Below are 13465 nucleotides of genomic sequence, written 5' to 3'. Positions count from 1 at the left end.
AAAAAGTCAGTTGATTTTATACGTTAGGTCACAGAAAGTAAAATCTATGGACGCCATCGTCTACAGAATGCAAATTAATGTCATTTTTTTATTACCTCCATGAAAAAATGGAGGTTACCCTTATAGTTTTGAGTGTGTCTGTGTGTGTGTGTGTGTGTGTGTGTCTGTGTGTCCGCATATTTGTGGTCATCATAACTTGAGAACCTCTTGATGGACTACGATGATATTTGGTATGTGGGTAGGGGTTGGGAAGACGAAGGTCAAGGTCAATTTTGGGCCCCCTGGTGTGTGACCTTGGTACTGCAGCGCAACTTCCGGTTTTGCTATCTCGGTGTTCTGAACATGCTATGGTCAAGATTTTTAAGTATTAGATAGCTCTTGTGCTCAGGAAAAAATGACGTAAGTTTGGGCCCCCTAGCGTCTCGTTTTGGGATAGCAGGGGCATTTTTGTCAAAACCTTCTGACGAGGATAACTCATGAAGGGAACAACGGATTTTCATGATTTTTGGTATGTAGGTACCTTAGACAATGTTGTACAAGATTAAATACTAATTATGCAAAATAGGAGTATATTTGCATAATTAATGAGAATAGTCTATCATAGCAATTTTACAATGTATCTCTTGTCCCGTACGTGATATGGTCGTGACATTTAGGTGGAAGATAGCTTTCAGTGTCATGACAAAGTGGGGCAAGTTTCAACCCCCTAACATTTAATTTGGGAACTGCAGGGGCGTTTTTGTCAAGACATTCCAAAGAGGATAACTGCAGAAAGGATTGACGGATTGGCATCATATTATGCATGCGGGTACCTTAGGCAAAGATGTTCATAATGATATACAATGTACATGTTATGCAAATGAGGAGTTAATTTGCATAATTAATGAGGAAATTGTATAATTCCATTGTTTTCAATAACTGGACTTCAATAAATGTAACACATGTTAATATGATAGGTGGAATATAAGCAGATACCAAATATGATAATGAGGAACTTATTTGCATAATTTATGTAAAAATTGCAAAACCGCTTTATGGTTAATAATGGGAATTTTATAATCGTGACATGTGTACGTTTGTCAATGATGAACAACACCATGCATAAATTATGTTAATGTCTTAGTCAATTGCATGAAATTTACAAAAGCTCTAAATTTTCATGGAGGTATGAGGTCGCCAAACTCTAGTTACAACACGGATTTGTTGAAGATAATAGTGAGATAATTTGCACTGACTGTTATGTATAAACAAAAACACGCATTAGCACTTGGTCAGCTATAGGATGATAAATAAAGATTCAAACCAAACTATGTACACATTGACCAGTGCTGACTGCCAGAGGGAAACGTCGGGCCTTCATGGCCAACGGGATATATAATTAGGCCTGAAGCGTTCCTTTCTGTGGCAAAGGGAAGCAGTTGAAAAAAAATTGCGGGCACTACCTGTCATCACCTTGCTGTAATCTATGCTTGGAGAATAATTTTATAGCATGAAGATCACAAAAACTCCAAATAATTCATGGAGGTACAGGACCTTCAATTTCATATTTTTCATTTCTTATCTGCTTGATTAATGACTTGCAGCTGCAGGTAATGCTAGTTCACCTTTATCCGTTCACCGGGTAACCTATATCCATTGCTTATAAAAACGGTATTTGGAGATATCACGTCGACGGACGTTGGTTTCAATTTGCAATATTTTCAGTCATTGCAGTTTAACACTACCACCTGTCGGCTTGATGTCGCCTGTTGTTAAAAGCAACAGATACAGGTTACCCCGTGGATAAAGGTGAACAAGCATTACAGGCGGTTGACAGCACCTACAAAAATGCAATGTCATCTTTATTTCGATTACAAGGGAGTCTCAGTGCACAAAAATGACACAGAAGTTCTATCCATCTTTCTTCTATTGATTGCAAATGTAAAGGTATTCCATTCAGGAACATTTGTCAATATGCAACTATTATGTAACATGATGAGGTATCACAATTAAATATGGAAGGCCTCTTTATTTGACACTTGGACTAAAATATACAGGCCTTGGTTATGTGTACTAAGTCCTAAATTCAGTCAGTGTAATAAATCTATAAAAATGGAGGTGGTGTGTTATGCTGAAGGTCATACATGCATAACATAAATGAGCTACCTGCAGGTATATTTACTTAAAAGGGCTGCAACACACTACAACTTTCTTCACTTTTATAGCTAAAGCTTTTAGTCAATAATAAATAAAACATACATTGTGTAGCTCATATCGTGTTGCATCAACATGAGCTTAAGTCAAGTAGCGCCTTGCTTGAGCATTACTTTTATTTCCTAAGTAACTACTGTACATGTAACATTGCATTACTTAAAAATATAAATGTTCTTTCTTTCAAACATTAGAATAGAAAAGTAATAAGAGTCACAAATGTAACCTTCTTCCTAATCTAGGCTTATCTGTTCCCTCAAACCTGTGTCATTTACAACAAACGTTAGCAGCTAAAGGGTTAATGCTGAATTACAGGACAAAGATTGGAACATGAATGTATTCGAAGACAATGATACCATTGCAAGTGGTATCATTCATATATTGGCACATGTATTTAAAATTCATTTGAAATAATACTGTATTGGCATGGCATTCTGAATATCTAAACTTCCTTAAGAAGATCTTCCTTGGTGAAGCATTCCTCTTTATGCCCATTTTTCCAGTGTAACTTCTGACACTCCACGCTACAGTACCGAGCCAATAAGCAACGGGCACAAGCTTTCAGTGCTTCTCCTGACTCTCCCTTTGTTTTTCTGCAGTCCACAACAGAGCATATCACTGGCACTGCCCCTGTGCAGCACATCATCCCTTCTTCCACATGTGGCCCATCATTTAGTAATCTCTTTCTTTTTGGAACAAACTTAAAGTACTCTGGGGGAGACCCTGGTACTTCTATTTCATCCTTTAACAATTCAGCAATGAACACCAATTCTCCCACTCCATGCACATCTTTAAGATCATTTAACATTTTCATGTTCTCCTCCAACAGTTTAGGGCCATCTTCCTCCTTGAACCTTTCCCTCTCCTTGTCTGTTCCCATTTCTACTGTATAATGAATCATCCTGTAAGTATAGTACAAAATTATGGGATGTACTGTACGCAACATGTCGACAACATACTCATAACATTTAGAATTACAGAAGGGTTGCAAGACTTCTTTTCTTGTTGCTGACACGAGTATGTTATGGAGTCCTCTTAAAGCAAACTCATAGAATCCTGCATCAACTTCTCTCTTCTCCCAAAGTTCGTTTGCAGCATGACCAAGAATGTCTTCGAAGGATGGCAAAAGATCCTTAAAGAACTGTCCGAGCTTCTTGGCTGCGGGAAGGTAGGTGGACATTGTTGTTATGGTCTTAACAGTGTCGTGGAGATACTGACGGCTCTTTGTGACGCTGTCTCCAGCAGATCTGGATGGCATCATCTAATACAGATGAAATATAAAAATAGGTCAACTGCCCAAGAAGGCTACTACTCAAAGGGCTGATAAAGTCTGACCTGCTGTGACAGGTGGTCACTATGGACTGGGTTCTTCATGCTTGTGTTAATGGGATTGGGAAAATCATCCAAAGGACAAACAAGAAGTGGTTATACTGGCAAAGTGGTCCTTATGCAGAGGTGGTCACTTGTAGAGTAACACAACATGAAGATCTCAGCATTTCAATACATCACATTTCACTATAGTTCTTTTTTTCAGGAAGAGAGATTATGAAGCAAAACATCTAATAATCCCCAAATATACCTACCTCATCGAGGAGCTTTGTCTGCATGATAGCTGTGGACACTAGTCGTACCATACCACGCTCTCCCAGGCGCATCAGAATCATAGACTGAACATGATATGGCAGAAACAAAACATATGTAACATTTACAATTATTGTCCATCATCTGTGTGACAAATATCAGCATAGGATATAATATCAGCTTACGAGTATGCTGCTACATGACACTGCACTACCTAATGTTTTTAAGGCATGGAAATGCTCCAACATAGCTAGTGGCCACACATTGCTCTCAAAACAGCAAACACTATAAAGCATTGTAACGTACTAGTATGTTAGCCGGATAACCTGGCCTGGTAGACAGCCTAGCCTTTTCTGTAAACCCCATGTGTGTGTCACCATTTCTTTACAAATAAACATTACTAGATAACTAATCCTAACATTTTCTAAAAGGGGGCGTGTGAACCCCACTGCTTGCGTAGTAACGTTAGCATCCTGTTCTAGATACTACACGTTATTACCGGGTAAATTAATAATATTCATGTGTCAGCTCAATAATATAACGTTAGTTAGTTTACGCAGGTTAAAGGACAGCATCAGAAAATTTTCAATTCTTTATTTTCCAGTAGTTTACTCATTAAAAAGTTGATGTACGTCAATTTTTACATTGATCCGCCTAATATGACCCTGTAGACACGTTTGAACTTCGCGCTCTCCTCCTCTCCCCGCCGCGCTGGCCGATGACGTAATGGCCTCGTTCTGATCGTCTGAGATTGTATGACGTCACGGATCCAAAACTTGTAGCCAGCCATTTTGCTCGGTGAACCTCGGTCCTCTCATCGATAAATAATCACCCCGCCATTCTGGAGTTCAGTTTGTTGTTGTTGAAAATTACTTTCGTGGACCTGAAAGTCGCATTGTGAGCTGTCTACGAAGCCATAGTCCCCGGGAGACTGAACATGAATAAGCTTGCCTGCGAGTAAACCGCGCGGCGACGGAACGAAATCAAAACAATGGTGGTGGGGGAGGTTCACGCATCGTGCCGTTCTGGACTATTACAAGAGCGAGTTCTGGTCAGTTCTTAGCTTCTCCTTTCCGGACAGCACAGCGATAATTACACGTAAACTTCCACGAATTTTGGTTGAGTTCACAATTGTCCAACTGGCAGGGACATTTACAAAATAAACATTTTTCCTCGGACAACATACCCTTGATCGCTACATATCGATCGACCTCCTTTTCGCGCCGATACAGATCGCGCCGCCTCTTGTACAGATCATGCGAGTTTCGCCTCGCCGCTCATTTTATTTTCTGTTTTTCGGGGAAATTATCTGGACTGGTCGGTTTTTCAATCATGTAGCTTTGGCGGAGATTGCTGGGGGTTCATTCAAAACAAATCACGGACTCTGAAACGAAGCCGACATTTCGCGCTATTCACAATGCCGGCCTGTGTTGTATGTAAAAACAACAATGCTGTATGTATGTTTCGGCGCGGAAGGGGGATCGTTCGATATGTAGCGATCGAGGGTATGTTGTCAGAGGAAAAATGTTTTTTTTTAATGTCCCTGCCAGTTGGACAATTGTGAATTCAACCAAAATTCGTGGAAGCTTACGTGTAAATATCGCTGTGCTGTCCGGAAAGGAGAAGGTAAGAACTGACCCGAACTCGCTCTTGTAAAAGTCCAGAATGGCACGATGCGTGAACCTCCCCCACCACCATTGTTTTGATTTCGTTCCGTCGCCGCGCGGTTTACTCGCAGGCAAGCTTATTCATGTTCAGTCTCCCGGGGACTATGGCATCGTAGACAGCTCACAACGCGACTTACAGGTCCACGAAAGTAATTTTCAACAACAACAAACTGAACTCCAGAATGACGGGGTGATTATTTATCGATGAGAGGACCGAGGTTCACCGAGCAAAATGGCTGGCTACAAGTTTTGGATCCGTGACGTCATACAATCTCAGACGATCAGAACGAGGCCATTACGTCATCGGCCAGCGCGGCGGGGAGAGGAGGAGAGCGCGAAGTTCAAACGTGTCTACAGGGTCATATTAGGCGGATCAATGTAAAAATTGACGTACATCAACTTTTTAATGAGTAAACTACTGGAAAATAAACAATTGAAAATTTTCTGACATTTGTATCCACTTGTTTGTAACTGTTATGTGCACTTGTTGAGGACCTTATGAAAGTCGCTGTGCCTTTGTTGTGTCTATATAGAATATGGTTAGAGAGATTATCGTGTTAAAAATGACAAATAAATGTCATACCTGTCTCTCATCATAGAGACCGCACCAAGTGTAGGGGTCGATATGGAAGTTGTTGATGAGAAGGGACACGCAGTCTTCTGGGTTGTCGGGTATGATCTTTAATAATTTCCTCTCTTCAGGTTTTCTGTTTGCCTCGAGCTCTCGGGAACGTTTATCACCTAAATCTGACAACCCCAACAACAAGACTGGAAGTGTCGCCATCTTGCTCCGGAGTAAACATAAAAAGCGCTCCTTGCGATTTGTGGCAGACTATCAGGCCAAAATGGGGCTGGCAGTGACCAATAACCAGCGCCATCTACGCAAAGTACTCCTAAATGCAATTTCCGAATAAAGATTCACAATAATGAGAACACAGACTGATCGTCATGTGGAGCAATTTTCCAGAGGACTATGAACCCCGCATGGCACAACAATCCGAAAACCTTCGATAACGTTAACTGAAGGGACTACCCTAAAGATCAATAAATAAATAAATAGATAAATAAAAACGTTATAACGTTATAAAATTTCAACTCGACATGATGGTGTCAGTGTTGCGCAAGGGACTGAACTATGGGTCAACCTTATGTACCCTGTGACGTTAATCATGTAACGTTATATCGGTCTTGTGATTACTTTGGAATGAACGTAAATGTGTTAAGACTCCAATGGCCCAATGCTCGCATTGTTAAATCTTTTAGCCTAAACAAAACAATATAAGATACAGTTACTTTATTATCTAATCACCATCAACTCATTCTCCTAGCGTGACAAAGTTTGTTGGTATTTAAAATTTGTTTGGACAATGTATTCGCAATCTAATCAGATTGTTTATTCAATGGCCGACCAACAGTCACTGTGTATCATTTTCCCACTCATTCCTCAACGTCTCTCTCTTTCTCAAGTTCTCTCTCACTATCTCTCTTTCTATGTAGTCTCTAGAATACGGGATTGGTGAATCAATGAATCTCATCTAGGTATCATGATTCCTGTCTATTTTGCTGTAGTCCATTTCATTTACTAGTAACTGTTACTTATGCTAGTGGTACTTCCGAAGAGATGATTTCCGTCGCACTGCCTTTGTCCTCCATTTCAATACACCAAAATGTTTGTAAAAGAAATGGGGTGATCGAGCCATAAGAAACACAATATGTAAATTACGAGGTTCAGGTCAATGTCCACATATAGGCTGTCCTTGGCCTTTGTATGACAATTAAACAAACGTGTTAAAAACTTCCTCTCCTTGCAAGAAAGTCATATCAGAGCAACAGGAGATATAACGTTACGTTAGAAACTTCGACGACCCGGATATCTTCTCGATTTTCGCTCGGGAAAAAGTAAGCATATCCTGGAAAAGATGCATGTGCAAAATACCAAAATTGCAAAACAACTGATAAGACATTGAGTTGACATGACTTATCTGTAGTCAAACAGCTAGTAGCAAACATGCGTGTTCCGACAATCAAAGTCCACTGGAAAGGCTACACACAATCTGACAATATGTCCCACAGAATGGTATTATAGCACCGGCCTTTTAACACGCCTACTGACCAAATCATTCTACTGTCGCTTTATGCATGGTGAATGGTGGATAAGTGTTTCTCCAATATGGATAGCAGTGGTAGCGGTCGTCTATATCGCATTTGATTTAGTCGAGTATCATGTAGCACCTACTAGTAGCAAAGTCCCATGGTTTTTAGTTTAGGCCCTCTGACTTGAATGAAAAGTTATTTTCAGGCTAGAAGCCTAACTTGAGAATTATAACATATTCTCTGGTGCTCTTGAGTAAATACAGTCCTTGGAACAAGGAGGGGAAAGGTCGCAGTGCAAAGGGCATGTACACACCACATGTACAGAGCTGCGGGGGATGAAGAAATAGCCGGCAGGCAGGTTAATGCACCCTCGATCCTAAAATTCGCCTTTGAGACGACATTTGAGGCGATCATTGGAGTTAGACTTTCATCGCACATGCGCCTTAACTGTGTTAGAGTCACACAGACTGACCTGCCTGCCGACCTACAGCAGGATGGTGACAGAATTGCTAGGCGTTTGTTTGGCCGTAGTCTTAGTCTTCGTGCTTCTACAGGTCACAACAAGGCGTAGGTAGGAGAAACTATTTCACGTCTTAACAACTTGTCGGAGGCTGTTGCCCGGCTTGACTACGGCGCACGCAGGGGGTATGCGATTATACTGAGTATTAAGGGGGTGAAGTTTATCTACTCACATCGTGAGTCCTATCAAAGGCATTTCATATTCATAGATACACGGGTTTCTTATCCAGTCCATTCTACATCAAAGGGGTCGTGTCGAACATTAACTTGGAGTGTGAGTCGCTCCTGTGCTATTCAACGAGTTGATGAGCACCCTATTCCACTAGACGGCGATCACGCTGAGACCTTGCTGCGACGGTGCGACCTAAACTGGATTTAATTCTGGAACTCCTGAATTCATAATTGCAATATCATGCAAACGTTACGTAAAAAGTATTACTGGAAAAAAGTCATATTTTTTGTTGAAGTCGTTGAGCGCTCTGTCAAGCGCGGTCGTATAGCGAGATCACCGCCTTGTGGAATGGAGGTGTAAGTTGTTGTCACTACCTTGATACTATTCCCCTTCCCACAGGAGACCTGGTGAGCCTCCCCTGGAGCCGGGGCCTCTCCCGTACCTAGGCGTCGCCTTGGAGTTTTCCCGAAACCCCCTGGGCTTCATCACCTCCCGCTGGAGGAAATATGGCGACGTGTTCACCGTGCGGCTGGCCGGCCACTACACCACCTTCGTCCTGGACCCGCACTCATTCACTCACGCCATCCGGAACAGCAGGTTAGTATGAAAGGAAATGTCTTATAACAACTACAGTGAGCTTTTCCAAACGTGCCTTGTATATAGATCACTGTTGTTTTAGTTTGTTTGTTCGTTTTTTGTTTGGTTGACATAGCCGATAAACCGCCTTCAGGCATAAAACACCAGTTCTGTAACAAGCTGTGAAGTTAAAAAGTTAAACCCTTCCCACACCAAGATGGCGCATAGGGCGGTGCCCATCTCTGTTTCATTAGCCCTGGGCCACACACAACGCAATCACTACAGCAGGGGGCTAGTCCACTGGTAGTGGTGTGTGTTCAACTTCCATACTCTTTCCCGAATGCTGAGTGCTAAGCAGAGAAAGCAGCATGCACCATTTTTAAAGTCTTTGGTATGACTCGGCCGGGATCGAACTCAGGACCTTCCGACTGTGAAAGAGCAGACTTAAAGCTTTTTGCACTCGCACTAACATAGGCCTATATCAAAAGTTTTCCATAAGTGTGGTGAGGTCTTCAGTTCAATTCAGTCATCCATCAGGTGACACTATAAAAGTTCCTCCAGACGACTCTGTCGCTCATGACAGACGGAGACCTCCTGTTCTCAAGGTGTGGGTCTGCCCAAACAAAAGACTAGGGGCTTTACGCCTCATCCCGAAGGACGTCTCCAGCCGAAGTTAGGCACTCATTTTAACCTTTTATTGTGATGTGTATTGAATGTATATTCATTGATTCATCAATTTGAACAGATGTGTAGGGTTGAAAAGTGTCTTTATTACCGTCATTCTAGGGGTCTGGACTTCCGACTATTTTCGTCCAAGATAGCTCATCGCGCCTTCGGGGTGCCTATATTCTATGGTACACCCCGCGACTGGGTCCGAGCCGACAGTGATGCGCTATGGCCAAAGGAATTACAGGGGCAGGGACTGGATAAGGTCACAGAGGTACATTTTTACAGCGACTTTGTCAAATGCAGTGCGGATCTGACACCAGCAACTTTCGTTGTCTGTCCGGTCGTCTAGTGCTACGGTCACTATTGCGCCGGTGCCTGTTGGGGGTGTAGCGCTGCACATTTGCCCCAGTGCACTCCCGGATAACACGGCAGCACCTCTTGGTATTGTCACGATTATGTTAGCCTCTACCATGCTCCGTGGACAAATAGAGGGAATAGTATGCTAGGGCAGTTGGCCGGCCAGTGGAGTCAGTATGCGGCCAACTAGCATACTATTCCCTAGCATAGTATTCGCTTTACTTGTCCAATTTATACTACTAGTATTTGACCAGCGATCCGCGGAGTCTGTTAGAGGCTACGATTTCATCACAGCAACTATTTGTCGCCGGCTCCGGGTTGATTTTCACTCCTGGTTCTTTAAAAAAACCGGGGCCCGGCCGTGCCCAAATATAAACCGTTATCGGCAGGGTGTCCCACAGGACCACGTAGGTCACGCCCGTAAACTAGTCGCTGGGTCCCCTTTTTCCAGTGTGACCGAAGCATAAAGTAGATGTTGCTTGACAAGATGAAAGTGACAACTGCGCAAAGAATCATTTTCAAATCTGGCAAAATTTCGTTGCTGTTCCAGGTGATGATGAGCAACCTGCAGTCCGCTATGTTAGCCGCTACAGATGTCACGGTGGAGTGGAACAAAGGAGAGCTGTGGTCTTTTGTCTACAGGATCATATTTAGCGGTAAGGTCCCTTTATGTCACGTTTCCCAATCGGCGCCCGTTTGCGGAAATGGAATATCAAAGCGTATTAGATAGATATGCACAAATTATGCCCTTGAATGATTATTTGTACGATTTGTGTTTTTGTTGTCTTTTGTGTCATACTTTTCGCTCCCCAAACCTGCCCGGTCGGGCCACGTATCCGAAATGTGACCTACGCATTAGCGGTTAGGATCCCTTCCACTAGACGGCGATCACTGAGCGACCATACACAGGCCAAAATTAGATTTATGTAACCCTTGATTTAAAAATTATCATCATTGTTATAATCAACATTCTATGATGCCAGATGTAAAGGCATGAATCAAAAGACAACAAAACACATAGGAAAAAGGTATAGAATTCGTTCTTTATTTATTTATTTACGCGCTCAGTGGTCGCAGCCTTTAGAGGAAAGCGGGTACTGTATATGTACTCCGCAGATGAATAAACCGACATTTGTGCTCATCAGCATCTTACAAGACGCTGTTCGGGAGACACAAAGAAGAAAAAGACGAGACAGCACTGCTGCTGCACGCCATGGAGGAATTCCAGAAGTACGACAAGAGGTTCCCAGAGATCATCTCCAACGTACCGTGGTGGCTCATGGGACACACCAAGAAACGATATGAATATCTGAAGGTATGTTACATGCTCTCGCTTGTTTTTAATCTCCTTGCGAACAGAGGTACTGGAAATTATTAGATTTTGTCCACCACCCCCCCTGCAGGGGCATTTTTGTCAGAATATTCCAAACAGGATAATAGAAGAAAGGAACAACGGATTTCCATCATTTGGGGCATGTAGGTAGCTTTGGCAAAGGTGTACACAACGGTGAACAAGGGTCTTTAATGCACATTATCTATTTGCACAGTTAATGAAGAAACTGTATAATACCATTGTTATCCATAACTGGACTTCACTAAATGCAACACATGGAAAGATTGGGCACTCGAGCAGTAAATGCAGGAGCGTTTTAGTGGCAGACTTTACAACAGGGCAATGCAAGACAGGATGAATGGATCTTCATTCTGAAATGTTTTTTTGGTTGTTATTTCAGTCCATGGTATCTCCAGCTGGGCTCGGACAACGTGGCGTCTCTGACTTCATCCGGATGAGACAGGAGATCTACGCCGACGCAAATCTGACTCCGGACGAAATAACGGCTTGTAACTTTGCAACCATGTGGGCTTCGTTGGTAAGAATCAAAATCCTAAATTTTTTTCAAAGATAGGTACAAAGCGTCAAGCACATTTGGTCAGTGAATATGCTGAATAAAGCTTACATAGGTTCATTTCGTGAACATAACATGTAGCAGCTCATCCAGTGTCAGCGGTAAGAAGTGTTTCACCCACCGCCTTTCCTTTTCACCAGAGTAACACCGTCCCTGCCGCCTTCTGGACCTTGTTCTACCTCCTGAAGGATCCTGTCGCCATGGCTGCCGTTAGGGCGGAAGTGGACCAGGTAAACACAACCGTTATCTCAAGTGACTTTAGTTTCTTACACCTCCTTTCGACTAGAAGCTGCGACCACGTAACGATCAAATATTTGACAGATTTCCTGATTTATGTCATAGAGAAAGAACGGATCATTTTAAGCTTAGTATGTTAAAAAAGAATCATATTAGTACTATTGTATCGTGCATAATATTTCAATTATGAAATTAAGAGTTACACAGATCGGTCGTTGAACGATCTACTGGCAAGGGGCCCATAGTCATCCTGTATTTATCTTAGCATGAAAGTTCATCTGTGTTGGTAGGATACATTATAGAAATTGCTAAACTTTCTTTCCAACACTGAAATCAATATAGGGACTTACCCTAAATTTCGGTCAAACTCCGTCGACCTTGTTCACAGTGACGTCAGGGACACGCCGCTTTTGCACTCCTTTTGTACTCCTGCAAAAGTGTCGTGTTCCTGACGTCACTGCTGGAGATAGAGAGGGTCATTCTGTGAACAAGGTCGATGGAGTTTGACCGAAAATTAGGGTAAGTCCCTATATTGATTTCAGTGTTGGAACGAAAGTTTAGCAATTTCTACACTGTATTTATCTTATTTGTTTTCGTCACTAGTATAGAAACAAGGGGAAGTAAAGATCCGTACCTTTTCGCTGCCAAGTCAGGTAATAACTTAATTGTTTCATCCGTAGATTTTGAAGGAAACTGGACAGAGTTTGGAAACTATGAAGGAAGCAGGCAAGATGATCCACGTGACGAGGGAGCAGCTGAACGACATGAAATGCTTAGGTGTGTGAGCTATGATACGGTATTATCGTAGCTGAAAGATACCAGTAGTCAGTTTATTGCCATTGCTTGTATCATAGAAAAACATGAAGGAGTCCAGGCAGTTTTGTAAGGACATAAGTATATTCGTCGCCAGTGGCAAACAATGGAGAATGTGAAAAGAAACGTAAGAGATGTCCTTTAGTTATGTGCCGATGATCATTGTTCAATAGGAGAGAAAAGATGTGACCAAAGCTTACACATTGTCTATTACTGATACAGGTAGTGCCATCAACGAGTCATTGCGCATGTGCAGTGCTTCTATCATCATCCGTGTCGCCACCGATGATGCTGAACTGGCCTTGGAATCCGGCAGTACCATTCGTATCCGCAAGGGCGACAGAGTGGCTCTGTATCCGGGGTTTGTACACATGGACCCGGAGGTTTTCGACGATCCTGAGGTATCTATCGTATGATATGCATTAGCTTGATATTTCACATTCCCTTTCCACCAGAGGCTGCGACCGCTAAGCGACAAAACATTTGATAGGTTTCATATTTCATAGATAATTTTTACTTTTACGCGCGTTGTTGTCTTTGCATCATACTTTTGCATCTTTTGTTATACACTAATCATAGCATTAATGCGAACATCAGTCCAATTTGTTTGGTTCAACGATCGCTCATCGATTGCCTTTTAGTGGAAACCTGTATTTGTGTGTGTGTGTGTGTGTGTGTGTGGG

At 42.3% G+C, this 13465-nt stretch overlaps 2 protein-coding genes across 2 annotated transcripts; one reads left to right on the top strand and one right to left on the bottom strand.

Moving 5' to 3' along the window:
* Nucleotides 1-1887: 1887 nt before the first annotated feature.
* Nucleotides 1888-6260, bottom strand: LOC118410081. The gene is made up of 3 exons (XM_035811563.1): nucleotides 6022-6260; nucleotides 3774-3857; nucleotides 1888-3451 (listed from the first exon to the last, which is right to left on the bottom strand). Exons 1-3 carry the CDS (start codon nucleotides 6220-6222, stop codon nucleotides 2633-2635), a joined length of 1104 nt encoding a protein of 367 aa, XP_035667456.1. The 5' UTR covers nucleotides 6223-6260; the 3' UTR covers nucleotides 1888-2632.
* A 1402-nt stretch (nucleotides 6261-7662) lies between these two features.
* Nucleotides 7663-13216, top strand: LOC118409866 (cytochrome P450 7B1-like). Its single transcript, XM_035811234.1, has 9 exons — nucleotides 7663-8103; nucleotides 8623-8820; nucleotides 9586-9739; nucleotides 10376-10481; nucleotides 10971-11140; nucleotides 11559-11696; nucleotides 11873-11962; nucleotides 12650-12746; nucleotides 13005-13216. Exons 1-9 carry the CDS (start codon nucleotides 8027-8029, stop codon nucleotides 13196-13198), a joined length of 1224 nt encoding a protein of 407 aa, XP_035667127.1. The 5' UTR covers nucleotides 7663-8026; the 3' UTR covers nucleotides 13199-13216.
* Nucleotides 13217-13465: the final 249 nt, after the last annotated feature.

This window comes from Branchiostoma floridae, chromosome 2 (assembly GCF_000003815.2).
Source record: "Branchiostoma floridae strain S238N-H82 chromosome 2, Bfl_VNyyK, whole genome shotgun sequence".
Classification (NCBI taxonomy): Eukaryota; Metazoa; Chordata; class Leptocardii; order Amphioxiformes; family Branchiostomatidae; genus Branchiostoma; species Branchiostoma floridae.
Note: the sequence above shows the minus strand (reverse complement) of the source record. Positions and strands in the feature narration are given on the sequence as shown.

Bases quoted from the DNA above. Each gene is read 5' to 3' on its own strand.
- LOC118410081 (XM_035811563.1), bottom strand. From the start codon at position 6,222: ATGGCGACACTTCCAGTCTTGTTGTTGGGGTTGTCAGATTTAGGTGAT. The intron at 3,858-6,021 runs GTATGACATTTA...TATCATGTTCAG, and splicing joins GTCTCTATGATGAGAGACAG to TCTATGATTCTGATGCGCCT. The intron at 3,452-3,773 runs GTAGGTATATTT...CATCTGTATTAG, and splicing joins AGACAAAGCTCCTCGATGAG to ATGATGCCATCCAGATCTGC.
- LOC118409866 (XM_035811234.1), top strand. From the start codon at position 8,027: ATGGTGACAGAATTGCTAGGCGTTTGTTTGGCCGTAGTCTTAGTCTTC. The intron at 8,821-9,585 runs GTTAGTATGAAA...CCGTCATTCTAG, and splicing joins CACGCCATCCGGAACAGCAG to GGGTCTGGACTTCCGACTAT. The intron at 11,963-12,649 runs GTAAACACAACC...TTTCATCCGTAG, and splicing joins TTAGGGCGGAAGTGGACCAG to ATTTTGAAGGAAACTGGACA.